The 19,893-nt window shown below is 37.9% G+C and overlaps 1 protein-coding gene across 11 annotated transcripts in view; it reads right to left on the bottom strand.

Annotated features, from left to right (window-relative positions):
* HIVEP1 (HIVEP zinc finger 1) overlaps positions 1 to 19,893 on the bottom strand; it is a 248,786-nt gene that overhangs the window by 58,184 nt on the left and 170,709 nt on the right. For all 11 annotated transcript variants that reach the window (XM_074348113.1, XM_074348102.1, XM_074348106.1 and 8 more), the window contains one exon: positions 2,233 to 2,286. In XM_074348113.1, coding sequence (XP_074204214.1) covers positions 2,233 to 2,286 — 54 coding nt within the window. The remainder of the gene's footprint in view (positions 1 to 2,232; positions 2,287 to 19,893) is intronic.

Genomic DNA, 19,893 nt, shown 5'->3' with positions numbered 1-19,893 from the left:
ATCGTTACGCTAAATGCTTCTGAAGATAAATTATTACTTGTCCTAATGGTTAAAAAAAGAAGACAGGGAGAAAGAACCTCAAGTAGGTTAAGGACCACAGCATCTTCCATGGAGACAAAGCCTCGTAACAATGAGCAATGTAGGGAAAAAAAGGCAGATGTAGAAAAAATTTAAACTTTCAAGGGGAAATAATCAAAAGCAAGTTGGAAAAATAGTGAAAAACTGATCTAACCTAGTTGACTCATCTTAATCAATAAAGAAGATAAATAACTCTAAATTTTTAAGTATATCCTTCAAAAGAAGAAATGAATCTCCTTTAATAAAACAGACAGCTCAGCAAGCAAAGATCTGAGAAATCTCAAGATCTTTATTACCCAAAGATTTTTATCTCATGTTGTTAAAGACAAACTGATATTATTCCTTAATTATACTTGGGAGGAAAACTATTTTATTTTTAATTCGCCCAGAATGCGTATGTAAAAATGAAAGCCAAGCAGTAATTCTAGGCAGTGAATTGCACAGAACAATGCTCACTTGGTATTCATACTAGGTCTTAAATAAGTGTAGCCTGCCAAATGTAGCCCACTGGATTATTCTCAGCCTCATTATCCAATTTCTTTTTTGAGAACCTTTGTTCCATTTCCTCCTTCCTATCAGGCATTTAGTTCACTGTTTTTAAAGCTCTTTGCCACAGAGTAGGAAAGAAAGGAGGGAAAAGGAAGACACATTTATTTTCCTAACTGAAGCAGCTCTAACCCATTACTAGGTGTGGAAAAGGCTGACTATGACAAAGAAGTTTAAATCATAAGGTTCTTATAGCCTGAGTGTCTCAAATACTTTTATGATTCTGGCAACGAGGGGAAGGGATCTTGAGTCAACCTTTCAAAGGGACAGCGTGGCTGTGGTGACCTCTGCTCTTCTTAGACTTGTTTCTCTGCAAGAGTGTCATGAAAGGGTCATATCTGGTAAGGGCCTTCCAGAGAGTCCAGGGCCAGGGGGAGTGAGGGGAGAGGAAAAAGAAGGAAGACACTCTAAGGTGGCCGCACATCATAGCATCACTAGTCAGACTAGCTGGAAACCACCCTGGAGGCTTCACAGGCTGCGCCAAGGGATGGAGAACATGGACAGCGAGAAATTATTTCCACTAAAGACTCCTAAATGGGAGTCTAGATTAAAAAAAAATCTAGACTCCTAGATTAAAAAAAAAAAAAAAAAAAGACTTTCAATTGGAATTCTCTGTGGCTAAATTACTCTGCCAAAATATCCCATTGTTTAATTCAAAGCTATAATGAGGACAAAGAAATAATAAATCATGAAATCTAAACGCCATAAAGAGAATCTTACATCTTTTTAATCAATTTCACCCACTAACAGAGTGCTGGAACTCTGTCCCCCTTCCTGTCTTCCTCCTTCCCAAAGTTCTACATATTTTTTTTTCATATTATCTGGGAAAATAATTAGTATACTTTCCATGAAGAAAAATAATTTTTGCTTTTAAACTTTTTATTTTTTATACAAAATTTGCCCACTATAACTAATAAAAGAACACAAATCCAGATAAATAAAAGAATCTTCCTCTGCCCTTCCTCTCACCATTGTTAACATTTGTGTAGAAGTCCATTCAAACTCTATCCAATCTTATATAAACATGTGTGCCGGCACGTTTTTGATAGGAAAAAATGGTGTATTTTACATTCTACATTGCAATTTCATTTTCCTCATTTAGCAACAAATCATCATAGTCAATTGAAATAATTAACATTTTTAAAAAGCTGCTTAACATCCCGAGATGTAATGTACTACAACTTATTCAACTATCCCTGCACTGACTAGCATTTGGGTTATTTTAGTTGTCCTAGGTTTTTGTCATTTCAAGAAAGTACTGCACTGCATGAACACACCTGTGCACACACATGTGTGAATACAGCCATCAGCATCCATTGCACTGGTTCCTTTATTGCTACAGGAAAGTCTCATGAACAGGACTTTCAGAAAGCTGTAACAGTCTTTCACACTCCCACCAGCAACATATTAGTATTTCTAGAGCATGCTGTGTAGTTAAAACATTGCAAAAAGCAAAGTCCATATACTTGTAGGGATCCATCAGTTTAAGGTGATTTTTAATTCTGTGATATGCTTACACTGATTGATTTAGCAAGGCTGCAATTACAAGGTGTCTATATAGGAATCTCTGCAAGAATAAAATCTATACTGGGGTTGATTTTAATTTACCTTTTTTTGACACTTCTGCCCCATTAAGTTCTTTTTGTGCTTCTTCAATTTTGTCTAAGAAAAACAAAAAAAAAATTATAAATCAATACATTATATACAAATAAGAATACAGTAAAATAAACACCCTACTTATAAACAGTACCTAACATACAGTAATAAATATTTGTTGAATGAATTATTTATGGAACAAATATGTGTAAACTATTAAAGTAATGATATAATCCTTTTAAAAATTATATTTGTAATTTTAATTATTTCTTAGTCACAAGGCCTACAATTGTTTCCATAATGCAAATAACTAGTGCATTTAAAATACCGAACCATAGTTTAAAAATGTTTAGCTGCTTAATAAAAGTACCTGAAAATAATACTTTGTTTATGAAGACATAGGGATTTTATTAGAGAGATATAACAAATGTCTACTGGCTTAGGAACAAGTCTAAGCAAAGGTCATAGATGGCCTAAGACCTAAGACAAACATGTAGGAAATAAAAGAAAAGATGGACAAATAAAGGAAAAGATGGGCTGAGGAGCAGGAGCCCGACGCCCAACACTTGCACCAGCCCCGGATCCCAGAACGCCGCGCGGAAGAGACCCTGTACAAACTGGCGGCTGCAGAGCGGCCACCTGCGCATACGGCTTTGAGAGAGCGACCCCCAAAGCTGGGAAAGCTGCCCGCGGGGCGGACGGGAGACGGAGGCGCCTGGGCCCAGAGCCCACAGTCCTCCCAGCTGAGCTCTGAGCACAACTGGATTTTGTAAATAAGCACATATTCTACTTTGGTAACAATTTAAATTTTATAAGGACATACAGATTTCATGACTATGACAGCAACCAATTCCAAGCTTAATGCAGTGGTCTAAGTGCTTACTATAATGGTAAAAGTTACAAAATTCCTAGGACACTATTTTATACTGAAACGAACAGAGTAACCATAATTATATTAACATTTTAGATAGTCCATTGGAGTATAGCTTAAATGCTTTTGAAACATTGGTACTTCCAGCACACACCATTTATGCCTTCCAGCATACACCAGCAGCCCCCAGAATGGTCTCCAATGCTAAATACCGCTACTGGCCACGGAAGATGCAACCTCCAAAATAGCACCCTCCCCAGATAAATAAAAGGCACAGATCCCACCGTAGGCCCTTCAAACCCTGGTCTATCTGCCTCTTTCCCTGTCAGCCTTGCCAGAAAAGCCAGAAATCCAAAGAAACTTTGATTTACTGATCAAACTTCTTTCAACTGCATATTGAGCCATCCAGCCTGCCCAGTCAAAACGAAGGGGGGGCATCCGAATAAAGTGGGAAAACTAGCTGAAAATATTAGATATTATGCACCAGCAACAGCAAACAGAACTAGATTTTCTTCCTGCCAAATGCATTCCCCTCAGCAGTTTCCTACTTGCTTCCTGCTAGTGATCAGATCCGGAATAAGATCTGAGAGGAAAAGAGACACCCTTTGGAAATAACACAATTTTTTCTCAAAAACTTTAGTTATTTCTTATGAAATGCCAAGTGAAACTGGAAACAGGACTGATAAAAACAGTAACCCTTCTTAAATGCAGAAAGCGAACACTGCATTTAGCAGGACTTTTACTTCAAAGGGAGAATTTCAAATGTATGGATGAAATTTATATTAACATAAGTAACAAAAGACAAGGCCCACTGTCTCAAAAAATAAAATACATGAAAGTACACTGTAGACATTCAAAATGTAAACAAGTATTAAATACATAGTCTTAGAAACATAAAAATGAAAAGCACTGTTATTTCTATGCCAGCAGTTTCTCCAAACTTAAGAACCATAAATAATACATACGGATATATTAGATATATATTCAAAGCAGTAATGACTGTGTTTAAGGGTTTATGCACACACAATTTGGCATTATACAATAAAACAACTTCTTATTAATAGAATCAACTGTGGCTTAAGGCAGCAAACGCTCGACTGTATTAATATGCACTTAAAGAACAGGTTCTGTCTAGTATATTGAGGTTTGGCCACCTTCTATTTGTACTTGAACATAACAAATTCTCACAAAAACGACCTTGATTTACATTTGTGTTAAATCAGTAGATTTAGGACATCTACTGTGTTAGGTACAAGCATTTACTTAAATGCTTTTACCTGGAGCTCCAGTTCAATAGGTAAATACAATCTTCAGTAAAAGCATTATAACAGCCATCATAAGCTTTCCCCTCAATTTTTATAAAAAGTCTTGTTTATATTTAACCTTTGTTCAATGTTTCTCCTGGTAAAATATGATGTTTTAAAGATACTCTCCACAACTACAGAGAAAGCACTCACTTAATACATGCTCTTAATTGGTTCAGACAAGGCAATTTATTAACATTTAAAGGCAAAATTTATCATTTTTTTCACTATGACTCAGAGTAAGAAACATATTTTTACATTCCAACCAATTACATGTGTGTGTATATATATTATGTGTATACATAATGCAGAAACCAAATTACCTACACTCTAATTTCTATCCTTTCCTATTAAACATGAAAAATGCTGCCTTGCCCAAATACACTGATTTCAAAACTCACTGCTGGACTGTAAATCTGCAGCCTGAAACTCACTGATAGAAGGGCAGTCCTCAACCAAGGGTATCACAACGTGTCTCACTGTAAGCCTTGATTGGCGAGGTTGGGGATGGGCGGGTACATGTGATTTAAAATGGGTAGCATGGGAATCTCAGATGCGGACACATCTTCCATCAGACCCTCCCCAACGTCACTGATAATTTCACAAAAACTACACATAAAAATAGATATACATGGAAAATGGACATTCACATCACGCTAGTAAATCTAAGATGAGTAACATATCTTACTGTAACAAGTTTTTACTGTATTTAAGATGTAAGCCTAATTAATTCAAATTTTACCAAATATACTTGGAATTGTCACCTGGAAAAGATCCCAGCAACACATGAATGGATCCAAAATTGTCCCTAAGATCCAGAGGGGCCCATGGCTGAGACAGTGGCAGGAAAGAGAGGGTACCAACAATGTAGGTGATATTTTGGTTCTGCAACTATTAAAAATGTACCTTTTTACAGTTTGTCTTCTCTGATAAAAGTGCAGAAACTATTTGTTAATGGTTAAGGCTATTAATTATTTTGTTTAATGCCTTACATATTTTAAAATTTTGTTTATATAAGAAAACCATGCAAAAATATTTTATCTTCATCATAGGTAAATAATTATAAATAAAAAGAAAAATGTCTCTTTGTAAAACATAATCTGAAACCACTGAACCAAAAAAAAAAAAGTCCTGGAGCCCTCAGGAAACCACCTTCCTTTTGGGGTTCTGGGAAGAAGAGTGGATAATTAAAAACAAATCACTTATAAAAATAAAGCAATCTTCAAATAAGGGCTCACAGTAAGCACCTGCTCTCTAACCATTTTTACCCTCCCCATCTCAGATCCTCAACATCACTCCTCAAGAGCCCTGGGATCCAAGACATCACAGTTTTGGAGACCAACACACTAAACTGTTACGATTTGGTTCAACGAAAGCTGTGTGTTTCTATTGTGCTGAATGTCAACTTTGTGTCAAGTACAAAAGGAAGAACTAGAGATAGAAAAAAATTTTTTAAAAGCTCTCCTGGAGGGGCTTATGGATTATTATACCCTTTAAAAGATCATTTTAATATTAATTTGACAGTAAATATAAAGCCTGAATCCCCTGTGCAGCTTAACGAAGTTCTTTCTGATCCCGTTACCTCCTCTCCCCACCTGCCAGACCCCACTCCGTTCTTTTCAGCTCCAGCCCCCTGCCTGCAGGCTCCGTCAGATCCCTGAGCCTCTTCCCAGCTGCCCCTTCCAGCCCATCCCTTCAAGACGTCGCCTCTTGTAGGAAACCTGCTCTAAGACCCTCCTCAGAGCCGTCACTCCCTTCTCTGTGCAGCCAACCCCTTGCGTGTGGAACCCATTTCTCTCCAGCTCATGATCATCAGTAATAGCGACAGTAAGACGGACTGAGTGATCCACTGACAGTGTAAACAATAACCTGCCAAGTGACACAGAGAAGCACGGACGCATTCTGAAACAGAGATAAAGGAATTTCTGCACACAAACCAAAAACTGGCATTAGGTGGTTTCACTTAAGAACCTGGCGCTTTATCTTCCCTAGCATCATAAATAATTTCTACATTCGGGAAACGGCATCAGTACACTGATGGCACTAGAATCAAGTATTTATGACTCCATTAGACCCACCAAAGATCTAAATGATCTCTGCCTTAATTCCGTTAGCTCCCCCTTCTCTCTCGCTGTTCTGATAGCACCAATAGCCTCTTCTCCAACACCTTCAGGCTCTCACCCCTCACTGAGCCCTAAAAACACACAGCAAAAACACTAATAGTTAAATTTTATGAGGAAGATCCTAAGGAACTGTAAAAAGCACCTCTATTTACTGAAAGAGATACCATCTGATTGAAAAAATATCACCATATGTGGCTGTAATATTTTTACTACTGAATAAGCCTAACTCCCACATCCCCTCATTACACGTCAGGACAAGCTCCTTATTCTTACTGTTAACTGCTAGAGCAATTTCAGTAAGACTAAGTATATGACAAAGATGTAATGTTAAAAATGCATTCAATACCGGTAACCGTGTATACACGCCCTTCTAAATGAAGACTAGCCCCAGTGTTCACTACACAGTCAGCTGCGTAAAGCTACCTTTGTAAGTAACATGTTTTAAACTGTATGTTACACATCGCTTGTACCTCTAGACCTATGTCTTTCATGAAGTCAAACTCTATGATAATGCCTAAAATGACAGTCTAGACTAATATAATATTTCAAATTGAAAAATATTGCTTGAATAAGTAAAAAAAGAGACTCAACTCTTCACCAATGAATTTAAAAACTGTGATTGGTAAAAATTCTTTTAAAAACCCCATAAAGTTACTCAACTTGATCCAGAAAGAGAAAAACTCAACTAGAATAATCATGGGTGATTGATAAAGTTACCAGATAATAATGCAGAATTACCTTTATTGTAAAGGTTAAAGGCCAAGATGGTTTTATTATCAAATTCTTAACCAATTTTGAAGAATAAATCATTTCCTAAACTGTTCCAAAGCACAAGCTAACACAAAAGGTTTTCTAAATCATTTTAAAAAGCCAGTATAACCCTGATATCAAAATCTGACCAAGGGGCAGAAAAGTCTCACAGAGGAATATGGATGTAACAGCCTGTATTCAGAAGTATATTCCAAGATTAGAAAGACATGTCCAAGTAGGGTGTAAAATAAGTACACAGAGGTATTTCAGTATGAGGAAGCATGTTGTCATAATCTGGAAAAGTAAACAGGACGAGGCAGAGGCAGGGGGAGAGGTAACTTAAATAATACCCAAAACATACTTTTTGATTAAACACATCTATCTCTAGTGTAAACAAAAACAAAACAAAAAACCCTCAATGATGAATAAAAAGGACACGCTTCATTGTATTAACCTGGTGTTATTCTAATAAACATCCCAAAACAAAGAAATTAGCCAATACCCCTGTAAACACCTCCTTTAGGAAGCCTTCCCTGACTCAGGCCCCTGGGCCCTGGTCTGCACCCCAAGCAGTGTTCTCGGCCCCAGAGCAGCGTTCATCACAAGACAGTCCGAGAGCCTGTGTGCGTACTCGCTTTCTTCATTAAACTGTATCTTATTCAACAGAGAACACAGGTGCCTAGATCACTAGACCCTCAACACGTATTTGTTAAATAAATGAATCACTATTGCAGAATTTACTGCAGCATTTATGTTAACAATTACTTGGGGACAATTTTACATGTAAAACAGTAAGGAACTAGTTAAAGAACTATGGTAGCCCCATACAATAGAATTTTATTTAGCCATTAAAAATGTTTTAAAAATACTTATCGGCAGAAAAAGTGCTCTAAGTATATTACATAATAATATTTTGTGCCACATAGATGTATATGTACACACACACACACACACACAACACAAACACAGATCTACAAAGAAATAGGCTAAAATGCAATGATTATCTGAGGGTAGTACATTAACAGGCAGTTTTAATGTTATTTCTGTTTTCTTTAATTACTAAATTACCCACAATAAATATTTTAATATAAAAATAAATATTATTTAAATTTAGTAAAAATTCTAAACCCCCTAAATGTGCTTGAATTATCTTTAAAAAAATGTTGGCTGGCTATAGGTTCTAAATTCCAAATTTCCAGATCATATAAAACACCCTGAGGGTTATTTCTAAAACTTAAAAACATTGATATACTGAATGGTTCATTTAGTTCAGAATTATTTATTAGCTCCTGTGTGCTGGCCCTGGTGATACACAAAGATGAAGAATCCTACGTGCAGGAGCTTACAGAAGTAAACAAGCAATCCCTGCACACGTGGTAGCTGTGTGACTATGTCCACTGGGCGTCAAGGCAACACGGAAGGGTGTAAATGTGGCTGTCTTGGAAAAAGGAAAAATGGTCCTGAAACACCATCATGGAAGAAATTATACATGGGCTGAATATGCACAGAAGAAAACGAGAGATCTCGTTGAGAGAAGGGGAGGGCATCTGACGGGCAGGGAGCAGAAGGAGGCTGGAAAGCAAAGAAAACAAGGTAGAATGTCAGGAACTCAAAGCGGTTTGGAACATAAATCTGGAGACAATAGGTCTAAAGATACAGGATATGAGAGCCACCTTCTTATGTAATTGGTTGTTAAAACCACACCAGAGAGTAGGTGGAAACAAAAATATAACTATTCTATGAAGTAATTTGGCCATAGGCATCAAGATCATTGAAACCCACCTTTATCTATTAATATACTGAATCAACTTACAGGGAATCTAGACTAAGACTGTGAAAGGAGTGAAACAAAGGCTGTTCATTACAGTACTTTTCTTAACGGAAAAAACCTAAATAATCTATGGCACGTGGAATACAGTAGGTGCTCAATAAATACATGTTGAATGAATAATTGAGAAATGGTTAAGTAAATTATAGTACCTCCGTGTAACAGAATGTCATAGAACCACTATATTATAGTTTCTAGAAAGGCCCACTGGATCAGAAACTATACATATGGTACCCCAGACTGAATAAGTTTTGAAAGCTTTGACAAGTGGGCTACCCACCCTCCAGTTAAGAATCATTGGTGGGATGAGAGGTAGAGGAAAAGAAACCCAAGAGAAAGGCAAAAGAAAAAAAAAAGGAAGGGAGGAAGGAAAGAAAGAAAGAGAGAGAAAGAAAAGAAAGGAGGAAAGAGAGAAATGAAAAAAGAAGAAATGGCTGAAAAAATTAGAATAGAAACAATCTGTCCACATAAGTCAAGAGAACAGTGTTTCATTGTCAAATCATTAGATGATGCAACTGATAAAGACTGAAAAAGCTCCCACTGGATTGAGCAATTAAAAGGTCCTAGTGATGCTTCTCAAAGCTTGTAGTGGAATGTCAGGCCAATGGGCAGAGGGCTGAAAAAGTGATGGGACAGGAGGTAAAGGAAAGAATAGAGCAGACGTGTCATTCAAAACATTCAGCAAAGAAGAAGAGAATGAACTTAAGGGCCAGAGAGAAACAAAGGGTCAAGGGAGGGCTGTTTGGTTTGATGTTTTTCAAAGACGTTTATAGACCCAAGGGAAGGAACCAAAACAAAAAACAAAAAAAAACCACCACCACCCCCAAAAAAAACCTAGAGTAAAGATACAGGAGAGTGGGGGATGTGGAGGATAAGGTTCTGAAGACAGGAGAGGCCAGCAGCAGGTCCAGGAGAGGGGCTGGTTTTGAAGAGGGAAACACCCAGGGCGACTCTCTGAGGTCAGAGGGAAGGGAAGGAGGAGAGAAGGGTCTTCTCTTGGGAAAAGTCTGCTGATGGGAAGGATGAGACAGAGGCAGTGCACAATCAACTGCCATAGTTTTACTGAGACCAGAGGCATGGTTGCCTACAAAGGAAAAGGAGTTTGGTGTTTATGTTAAGGAGTCTCAGAGATTGATAAAAATTAGACAAAGGTCTGATGAGAAAAGAAGAACTGACCAACTTTAAGGACAAATAAAAGCATTGATGAATGGCAACTAGGGATCCGTGAACGTGGAAATCCATGCTTTTGGTACAATGTGTTCAACAGTATTCTTTACTCTAACAAAGTTTGGAAACTGAGAAGGAATGCCAAATTTGAATTTTTCCAGGAGGAAGGACAAAGAATTCAGTGAGATGGAGGTGCTAGAGAGTTGTTCACGTGACCAAGCTAATATACAAGGTGAGTGGTGGCTAGGAAAGAACCGAGAAAAAAAGACGTAGGTACCAAGGACAGGGGAGGGGAGCTGAGCATCTCAGGGCCCAAAAAATCTGGCTAGAGGTTGTGATCAACTTCTGTTAAAGGATTCAAGGGTTTTAAAAAGATCCAGATGGCTGTGGAAAAAGCAGGGTAGAGATAAAGGTTAACTGGACATGAACAGTCTCTTAAACTAGTATGATAATGAGTCGTGAAACACCAGAGAAGATTCAGAACAGAATGTTGTAATAATTTTAAAATGTGAAATGCCTAAACTTACTATGATTTTATGGCCTAGTCTCGGCAAAACTATTCATTTTTGTTAGAAAGCATGTTTCCATTATGGTACTAAGAACATCTTGAAATAGTTCAAAGGGAAAGGTAGATATGAGCTCCGTTATGCTTTAAAATTATGGATCAATTAAATGCAATGTTTCTTCTATAAGACAATCATCCTGATATCAAAACTGACCATGAAAATAACAAAATGTACAGACACAATGAATGTGTTATACTGAACCAGCTTAGGCTTTTGAATTATTTTTTGTCCCTTAATAACCTATCAGCTGGTTTACTTTGTAGGCAGTTAGTAGCCTTGATAGGTAGAGCTGAGAACTGTTAGTCCACTGTGCTCAAACTCTGCGCTTTTAATAGTGGGGTAATTACACCCTCTAACCCCTAGAAGGCGCTACAAAGGCTGCTAGCTCTTATGGTTGAGGACGCATTTTCCAAGTAAAAAGCAAAGCAAACTCCCAGTCTGCTTCCCAAAACCTCACACTGTTTGGGAGTCTGTGAGGAGTCCTGTAAGGGGTTAAGGTCGAAGTTGAAAAGCTCCTTTATTAAACAGCTACCTAAGCAAGTCGGCCTGAGGTCCCTTAGTGCCACTCTCCCAGCTCCTGATTTGCTGACTGATTATACATCACCTAAAAGAGTAAACCTCAAATTCTGCTACATACTCCAGTCACTAAATATTAGTCTCAGTGTTTAAAACTCTTGATACCGAGGCTGTACCCAATTAAATTAGCATTTTTAAAAGTTTTCCAGGTAATCCCAACATGCAGCCAAACTTCTCTAAATTACACATATTATCAGATCAAGATTCAAAAATTGAACGAAATGCAAGAAGTGAAGGGAAAAAATCTTAAACGCCTGCTCTTCAAAGCAACTTTTTACCAAGCAAGTGGGGCAGCGGCAGCATCATCTGCCTGCCAATCAGAGGGGCTGCTGACGTGCGTGGGCCCCAGGGAGGACCGGGCGGGGGGGCGGGGTGCGCAGAATTCAAGTACACTTCACAGCTAAGGAAGTCCACTCCACTATATGTCTAGAATGCAAAGCCAAAGCATATATTCTTAATAAGCATACCACCAAAAACAGATTTAAAGTTAATTACTAATATGAGCCCTAAACTAGAAAGTAAATTTCCAGCTAAAAATTCAATGTATGAAAATACAAAAACTAAACATAAAGTATTGTGTAAAGATGCTGAAAACTGACATGGATGAACAGTTTTCTAATAATTACATTAAAGTACTTTGCCCACGGTGGTTTAGGTATCATTATGAGAGCATGACAACGCTGGTTTCCCCCTCCTCCCATGTGATGATTTCTGATGTAGAGAATGAAAGGTCGTCATGGTAACCACGGGGTGAGAAAGGAATATGAAGACAGAGGTTCTTACCCTGAGAGGCTAAATGCCAGGGTCCACTAAACTTGTGTTACTAACCCAATAATGGCTTCACACGTGTACCCATATGCATGTATGTGCCCCCACATACAGAATCCAGGGCTAAGGATGAAGATGTAGAGACAGATCACTGAGAGACACCCAGGAGGTGTGGATATCAGATTAAACAAGTCTACTGTCTTCAAGCTAGCATTCTGACCCACCCCCGGTCTGCAAATAACACATCCATTTTCCTTATAGTACATTTCTTAAAGGTCCTCTTATTAAAAAAAAAAATAAAGAAAGAAAAGGAAGGACTTAAATACACGGTGTTGTGATCTTACAGGCTAAAATATAGAAACTAAGCGTAGTGAACTCTGGCGACCTGGCGGGCGGTGCACTGCCCACCTTCTCCAGGTCAGCTTCCTCCCCTCTCCCCAGAAAGCCCACCATCCATCACCAGGAAACAGGGAATGCTCACAGTATTCTAGGAACTGTGGGAACTGTACTTACTATGTGTTGAGGTAAATGATACTTTGATATTTCAGATTTCTGGTTCCACTGGTTCTGTTTTGTGATCTCAAATTACTACAGATACAAATAAATCTACATTCCCTAAGAAATGAAAAGGAAGAAAGAGGATGAAATTAGAAACATAGGGGAAGAAGGGAAGAAATAGTGGAGATAACTGCAAACACCTTTTGGGTAAAAAAAAAAAAGTATTAAAGGCACAGAAGACTGGAAAGGGAAGGCTACAACTACATTTCTTCTAGAACTCTAACTGCATGAAATGTCAGTTTGGGGTAAACAATACTTGATATTTCAGTTTCCCGTGTCAGACCCAGCAAACAACTATGACGTAAGGATCTGCCCAGCCACCTGCCGGCGGACTGGTGACACTGTGTCGGCTGCTTCTGCCAGTGGACATCCCCGCTCCACCCTCCCCTCTGGGTCAAGCCCCGTGCTGCTGGTGGATACACAGCATCCCCTCAGCAAGACGCATGGCTGCGGAAAGACTTAAACTCCAAGACACCCAGGCCACACCGCAGAGACTCTGAAAAGCCTTTCTCTGGATGACATGAAGCAGTTGACCACATTCTAATTCAAAAAGAAATGAGAATTTTTCCTCCTCGAGCCCTATCACAAACTTAGCAGACACAATACATTCATTATCTAATGTGAGAGGTATAGGCACCTCTCACAGTTGTCTTCAAAGTAATTCTATCTGATTCTGTCTTATTTTTCCTTATAAACTTTTATTTCAAAGAGCATTCTATATTTCAAATCTACAAATACAGATTTGAAAGCCATAAATGAGGCCATAAATAGAATGATGTTGGCCAACAAATGCTTGTTCAAATATAATGTGATGGTATCTAAAGAATATCTAGAAAATTAAAAGCCACCAGTTAAAACAATTTCAAAAGAAATCTATTTATATATTTGACCATTAAAAACAAATCAACAATGAAAAATTCTACAGGACAAAAAAACCTAGCTTCTCTGACAAATAATTTGCGAAGAAAGGAAGAGAGAATTAGAAATGGTACTTGTAGATGAAAAAAACATAAAAAGCAGATAAAACTACAAAACACGTGGACTGTATTTGATTCTAACAAAATGTTTAAAAATTATGACACTGTAGGGAACTGGAAATTTAAACACTGATAGGATTTCATCGATCATAGTAAGGAGTTAACTTTTTTGGTCTCATACACGAATTGTGATTATGTGAAAAAACATTCCTTGTCCTTCAGACCTTATATAACAAAAGCATATCAATGAATGCTGTATCGGAGGTCGTAAAACATTAGGGGAGCGGAAACACCCAGGGGAGTAGAGGGAACCAGACTGCTCTCAGGTGTGAGCTATGAAAGCTGGATGCCGGGCAAGTAGAGGGTTATTACACCATTCTAGTTGTAATTATTTTGAAACCTCCCTAACTAAAAGTATAAAAAAAAAAAAACAAAAGAAGATGCCCCATCTGAAAAAAAAAAAAAAAAAAAAGGAAAAAAACCTGAAAGGTTACCAAAGTATTATTCATGTGCTGTTAGTGCTATGTTCAAATAATAATCATAAGCAAGAAATGATACATAACCGTGGGCAATAAATGAGGCAAAGCATCCAAAGGCCCAGCACACAGCAGACATTCCACCGAGGTCACTGCCCCCAGAAACAATCAGAGCCAAGAGGAAATTAAATAATTTCTGAGCTACCACTAGGAGGCAGGTTTGTACACACCAAAACTGAAAAGGACAACAAAGAGAATAAACGATCATTTCTAGAAATATGACATCCAGTGTTCTTAATTCCTTTTGGTAAGGCTGAGGGAGGGTAAGAATTAAGACTGTAAAGCTTTCCAAGATACAAAGTTAAAAAAAACCAACAAACAAATCAAAAAACAAAATCCAAGGAGTAGAGCAATGTATATAGCATGCATCTGTCAAAACATAAAAATGAGTGTATGAGTGTGTGTGTGTGTGAAAGGATACATAAGTCACTCACTACTGGTGGTGTTTACAGTCTCCCCTGGGGAAAGGGGACCAGGGAGAATGATATATATTTGATTGTACTTAATTTTTATTGTCATTTCTTTTTGAATGAGTTAACACTGTAAGATTTACCTTAGTTCTGAAACATAAACAATGACATATGATACAAGAAGGAAAGAGCATTTCAAACAAATCAACCACTGTGAGCACCTTAGGTTCCAGGTCATTTTTCATGTTTGTGCGTGCACACACACACACACACACACACACACTTTTTAAAATGACACAAGAACTATATGGACACAGTCTTCTTCTGTTTTAATATTAAAATATCTCCATCTTTTTCCAATAGTGATCTATCATTTTTTCAATTAAAAAAAAGCTAGTTTACAAGAAAAAGAAAGTGAAACTTCAAAATGTCTCTATTAAAAAAGTCCATGTGACCACTGTGCAGCATCTCCTAGTCAGTGAATGACACACACACAAACACACATGCAGTTCTGTACACGGGCTCAGGGACTGTCGTCTCTATGGAGACCTTAAACCCAGGTGAGGAACTTCTGATAGAGACCTAATCTACATTCTCACTGTTCTTTTGCATTCTGGATGAGGAAAGTCAAAGGTGCATTTCCATAGTAATACGGAACATGTTTTCATTTTTTTCAGTCGTTAAATTTCTTAATTTCTCCCCAAATAATGTAACAATGTAGCTCTTACTAGTACAAACTATTCTTACTTAGCCACATTAAAAAAAAAAGTAATTAGAACAAATAATCTGTTCCTTTCCCCAATTTACCAGTCCAATTATATTTCACAAACCTTTACACAGTGGAGGAGAGTAGACAGGAAAGAAAAAAGTACTGGCACCAGTTCATCAGGCATTGTGCTCGGCACAGTACGTCTCATTCCACCCTCAGCACCTACCGTGTGCAAAGCTTTGAGCTACATACAGTCTTCCCTTGAGAACCCAGGCTCTAGTGGAGATGAAGATACATTAATCAAGTAATATTAATGTATAGGTACCTATAATGTACAGTAAATAGTGATAACCTCACAACAGCAAAAGGAAGAAGGGACAATGAAACAAAGCTCTCACTGTGAGAGCTGATAATCAGTCCATTTTTGACACAACAGTGTGTAGCCGCGAGTACTGTGGTGGAGCCAGTCATCCCAGGATACCACACTCATGAACCAAAGGATCAGAGCACTAATTCCTCCCCGTGCCAGCTTGGGAGTCTTCCCAGAGTCTCTTAACTCTTCAGATAACCATCTGCCTAATTCTATAAAAACTTGCACTGATATCAAGAATGCATTATCTACTCATTCAGGACTTCTGGCTTCTGGTAATGGCAGAGTGGCTTATATGGGACTAACCTTCCCGTCAACACAATAAAACCATGGACAATATATTTAACAACAACAACAACAAAAAATGATAAACAGGAAGGTACTGGAGAGTGATCAAAAGCAGGCAGAAACTGGATGGGATTTGACCCTAGAAGGATGAGAAGCAAACGAGGTAAGATCCACGTTTCAACGACCCTTCCCGAAGGACAGTCACCCATGAGGCTGAAAGCAGTAGGCGCACCGGGCTGCTGCAACAGGTGGAAATTGAGGGAGGAAATCCCAGAAAAGAGGGAGCCCCAGAGAAGGGAGTCCAGAATCTGAGAACAAACCCCTCAAATCCTTGGCTGAGTCCTGAACTGCTCGTGCGGAGGGTTAAGACTTCAAGGAACCCAGGGGAAAGCAACCCACGGGCAGGCGGAAACAACTGAGCAACGTATCCACAGCAGCTCCCAGTACTGGACACAGGACTTGGGGTTCAAGTCCTTCCAAGACAGAGGAGCCTGGTAGAAGCCTTGCCTTTCCACTGACATCTCAGAAGGCTATGCCTTACCATTAACATCACATCTTGGCATCAGGGCATATAAAACAGACCTATTCTGAAAACCCTAAAATCAATCTTCCTTGAGTTTCAGATGTGATAGTAATTCAACTGTCTGCTAAAACAAAACCCAGCAATCTTCAGAAGATAACAGAATCCAGAGCCTCTAAAATGTATCAGCCACACTGCTCTCTATACAATAAACAGGAATTCCAGAAGAAACTCTAAAAAGAATGTAAATAATATAACAGAACATACAATATCTGAAATAAAACAACAAATGGAACTCTGCAAAAGAAAAGATTAGTGACCTTGAAGTCAATAGAAATTATCAAATGTGAAGCCTAGAAAGAAAAGACTGGAAAGGAACTTAGTTTCAAAGGCCTGTGGAACAGTATCAAGTAGTGTAACACACAAGTAAATAACGTCCCAGAAGGAGAGGAGAGAGAAAACTGGAGAGAAAGAATGGCTGAAGAAATAATAGCTGAATTTTCCCATATTTGATTAAAAACATCAACCTACAGATTCAAGAAGCTCAGTGAGCACCAAGGAGGATGAATACAAAGGAAGCCACACACAAGACAGGTCATGTGCAACAGCAGAATACTGAAGGGGCTGGGGGACTTACTTTTAAACTGCTGAACAGAAAAAAAAAAAAAAAAAAAAGTCAAACTAGAATTCTGTATCTAGCAAAATTATGAATGAAATGAATGAAAAAATGAAAAAAGAAATCTGTTATTAATGAGATGAAAATCTGTTATTAATACTATGAGCAATGCTACAAGTGGTGATTTAGGCTGAAGGGAGATGATAACAGATGAGAATACATGGAGAAGCAGCCAGCAACCTCCGGTCTGGAGGCCAAATCCAGCCCACAGCCAGTTTATGTTAAGGCCTATGCATTATTTTAAATGTTAACAAAAGGGAAAAAGAAAAAAAGAAGTACATGTGATGGAGACTGTATGAGGCTGCAAAACCTGTAACAGTTACTGTCTGGCCTTTTCCAAAGAAAATTTGCAAACTGCAACTGATGAGAAGGAAGGAGGGGGTGGATCAAAGGAGGGAGGGGAGACACAAGGCAAATTCAAAAGGCTACGTTCTTCTTCAGTTTTTAAAGACAGCTGACTGTTTAAAGCAAACATAACACAGCATATTATAAAGTTAATCTGTGAAAGCAAAATATACAACAAAACATTTACTCATCTAAAAATGTCCCGAAGCCCAAGGTCATCCTGATATGATGAACTCACAACCCAATCTTAGTACCTTCAACTTATTTCATATTATTTCAAGTAAGTCTTAAAATACTAAATTGAAATGATTATTTTTTAAAGAGCACAAAACTGAAATAGATGGTTTGTTCCCAATCTACTCTCGGATACACATGACAAATAGCAAATTATCAGCTCTGGAAATCTTTTGAGAAACTGAAAGCACTCTCTCTTCTTAAAGTTCTTTTAAAATAAATCACTAATTAGTTCGCCCTATTAAATACTGGCAAAGTGTGAGAGTTGATGTAAATTCTAGGGGAAGTGAAAAGGCTTCTGTGAGGAAAGACATAAAAAAGGAGTAAGCACTCAGTACATGGGGCACCATAAGCAGGTGTTTCATGGCAGAAAGTAAACGTACAGAGCAAGAGGAGAACATGGTTGAGAAGTCAGCATACTGCACAAGGAATCAGTCTAAAATGACACGGAAGTTTGGGTTCTGATGGCTGGACAAATGATGTGTCTCTGTGTCACAGACACAAATAACCTGCCTTCACCACCATCCACCCACACCTAGCACAATACACACGTATGACGGGGTGAGCACTCTACCAACATTTAGGAGTCACTCAATCACTTACGATATGAGCACACGAATGAAAAATCAAGGCTGGTCTACTAGAGATGGGCAGTCCATTTTCAGACATGATAATGAATTCGGAACACAAGGCCGAGGGGACTGGGATTACCCCAGGAAAGACGCTTAAAGGGACGCCAAATAGAACACTACTGTCCGGTCAAGGCTGGATATCCAGATTTGAATTGAGAGTCTAGAGTTCTTTTTTATTTTAATAGATTCTGGTGTGTGTTCTATCATGTTTGGTCATTAGAGAAAACTGAAAGTACTTTGTTCTCATACTATTTCAAATGAATATTCTGTAAATAATACTATTATCAGTGAGAAAATTAAAAATCAACAATAAACTGAAAAAGACACTGATGGGTAGGAATAAATGGTAATCGAAAACCACGCAGCAGGTAAGAGGGAGCCAAACTTATCAGTGGTCAGTTCACCAGCAGACGGTTTTCTACCAGATAGATTTACTTTCAATTTAGGTTTGTAACTGAGGGGATGTGGGCAATGACTTCTTGGAGTAAGAGAATCCTAAATTTTTTTTTAAAATTAGAGGCTCAGATCAGTATCTATTATGCAATTCAATTTTTGTGGACGTGTGTATGTATATATATATATTTTAAATGATGTTGCCATGTCTGCATAAACATTTCTGGGAAAAGTGACAAGAAATTAATATGGGTGGATACCTGAGTAAGAGGATAAAGAGCTGGGCAGGAAAAGAGGGAAATGCTCACTTTTTAAATTGTTTATGTTTCTGAACTAGTTAATTTTTTAAATTAAGTTCGTGTATTACTCATATTGAAGATGTATCACTTACTCCTTTAAATGCATACTTATATATAAAAGTATACGTATGTATGTATGTCTAAACGTGGGTAGCCAAATCAAAAACAAAACATGAATGCCTCAATTCTCCAGAAGAATAAGTACTTACATACATGCTTAAAAAATAAATATTACTATACATACATACACATGAGTATATATATTCTTTCAGATTCTAATATTCTTATTTAAACTCTATATTAATTACTTCATGCTTTCAAATTATTTGATGCCTATTTCTTCCTTCCAAATTGAGGCTATTTTAACATTTACCAATCAGTAATAATACCATTATAAGTAATACAATACACTGTTCTTTACATTTTACTTTCCTTTAATTAATCCAATTCAATGTGTCGAAATATTCAAAGGTCAGTTCAGAAGTCTGTCTTTTCAACTCAAAATAGTCCAATCTGCATTTCTCCCAAAGGGTAATTCCCTAACCAGCAAGAATGAGAGGTAAAAGACTGAAAAATTCTAAGTAGGTGGTGGAGGGGAGAGAAATAAAATAAAAACAAAGTCTAACAGGTTTAGTCATCATCCACAGACATGACCTTTACGGTGGGAATTATAGTCAAAATAAACCAACCCCCCTAACATTTTGTAGTTCATCAAGGCGAAGTCAGGGGCCACTGGTAAGTTCCAGTGTACCACCTTACAGCGTCCCTCCCAC

Source organism: Camelus bactrianus, chromosome 20 (assembly GCF_048773025.1).
Source record: "Camelus bactrianus isolate YW-2024 breed Bactrian camel chromosome 20, ASM4877302v1, whole genome shotgun sequence".
NCBI lineage: Eukaryota > Metazoa > Chordata > Mammalia > Artiodactyla > Camelidae > Camelus > Camelus bactrianus.
This window is presented reverse-complemented; position numbering and strand designations above follow the sequence as displayed.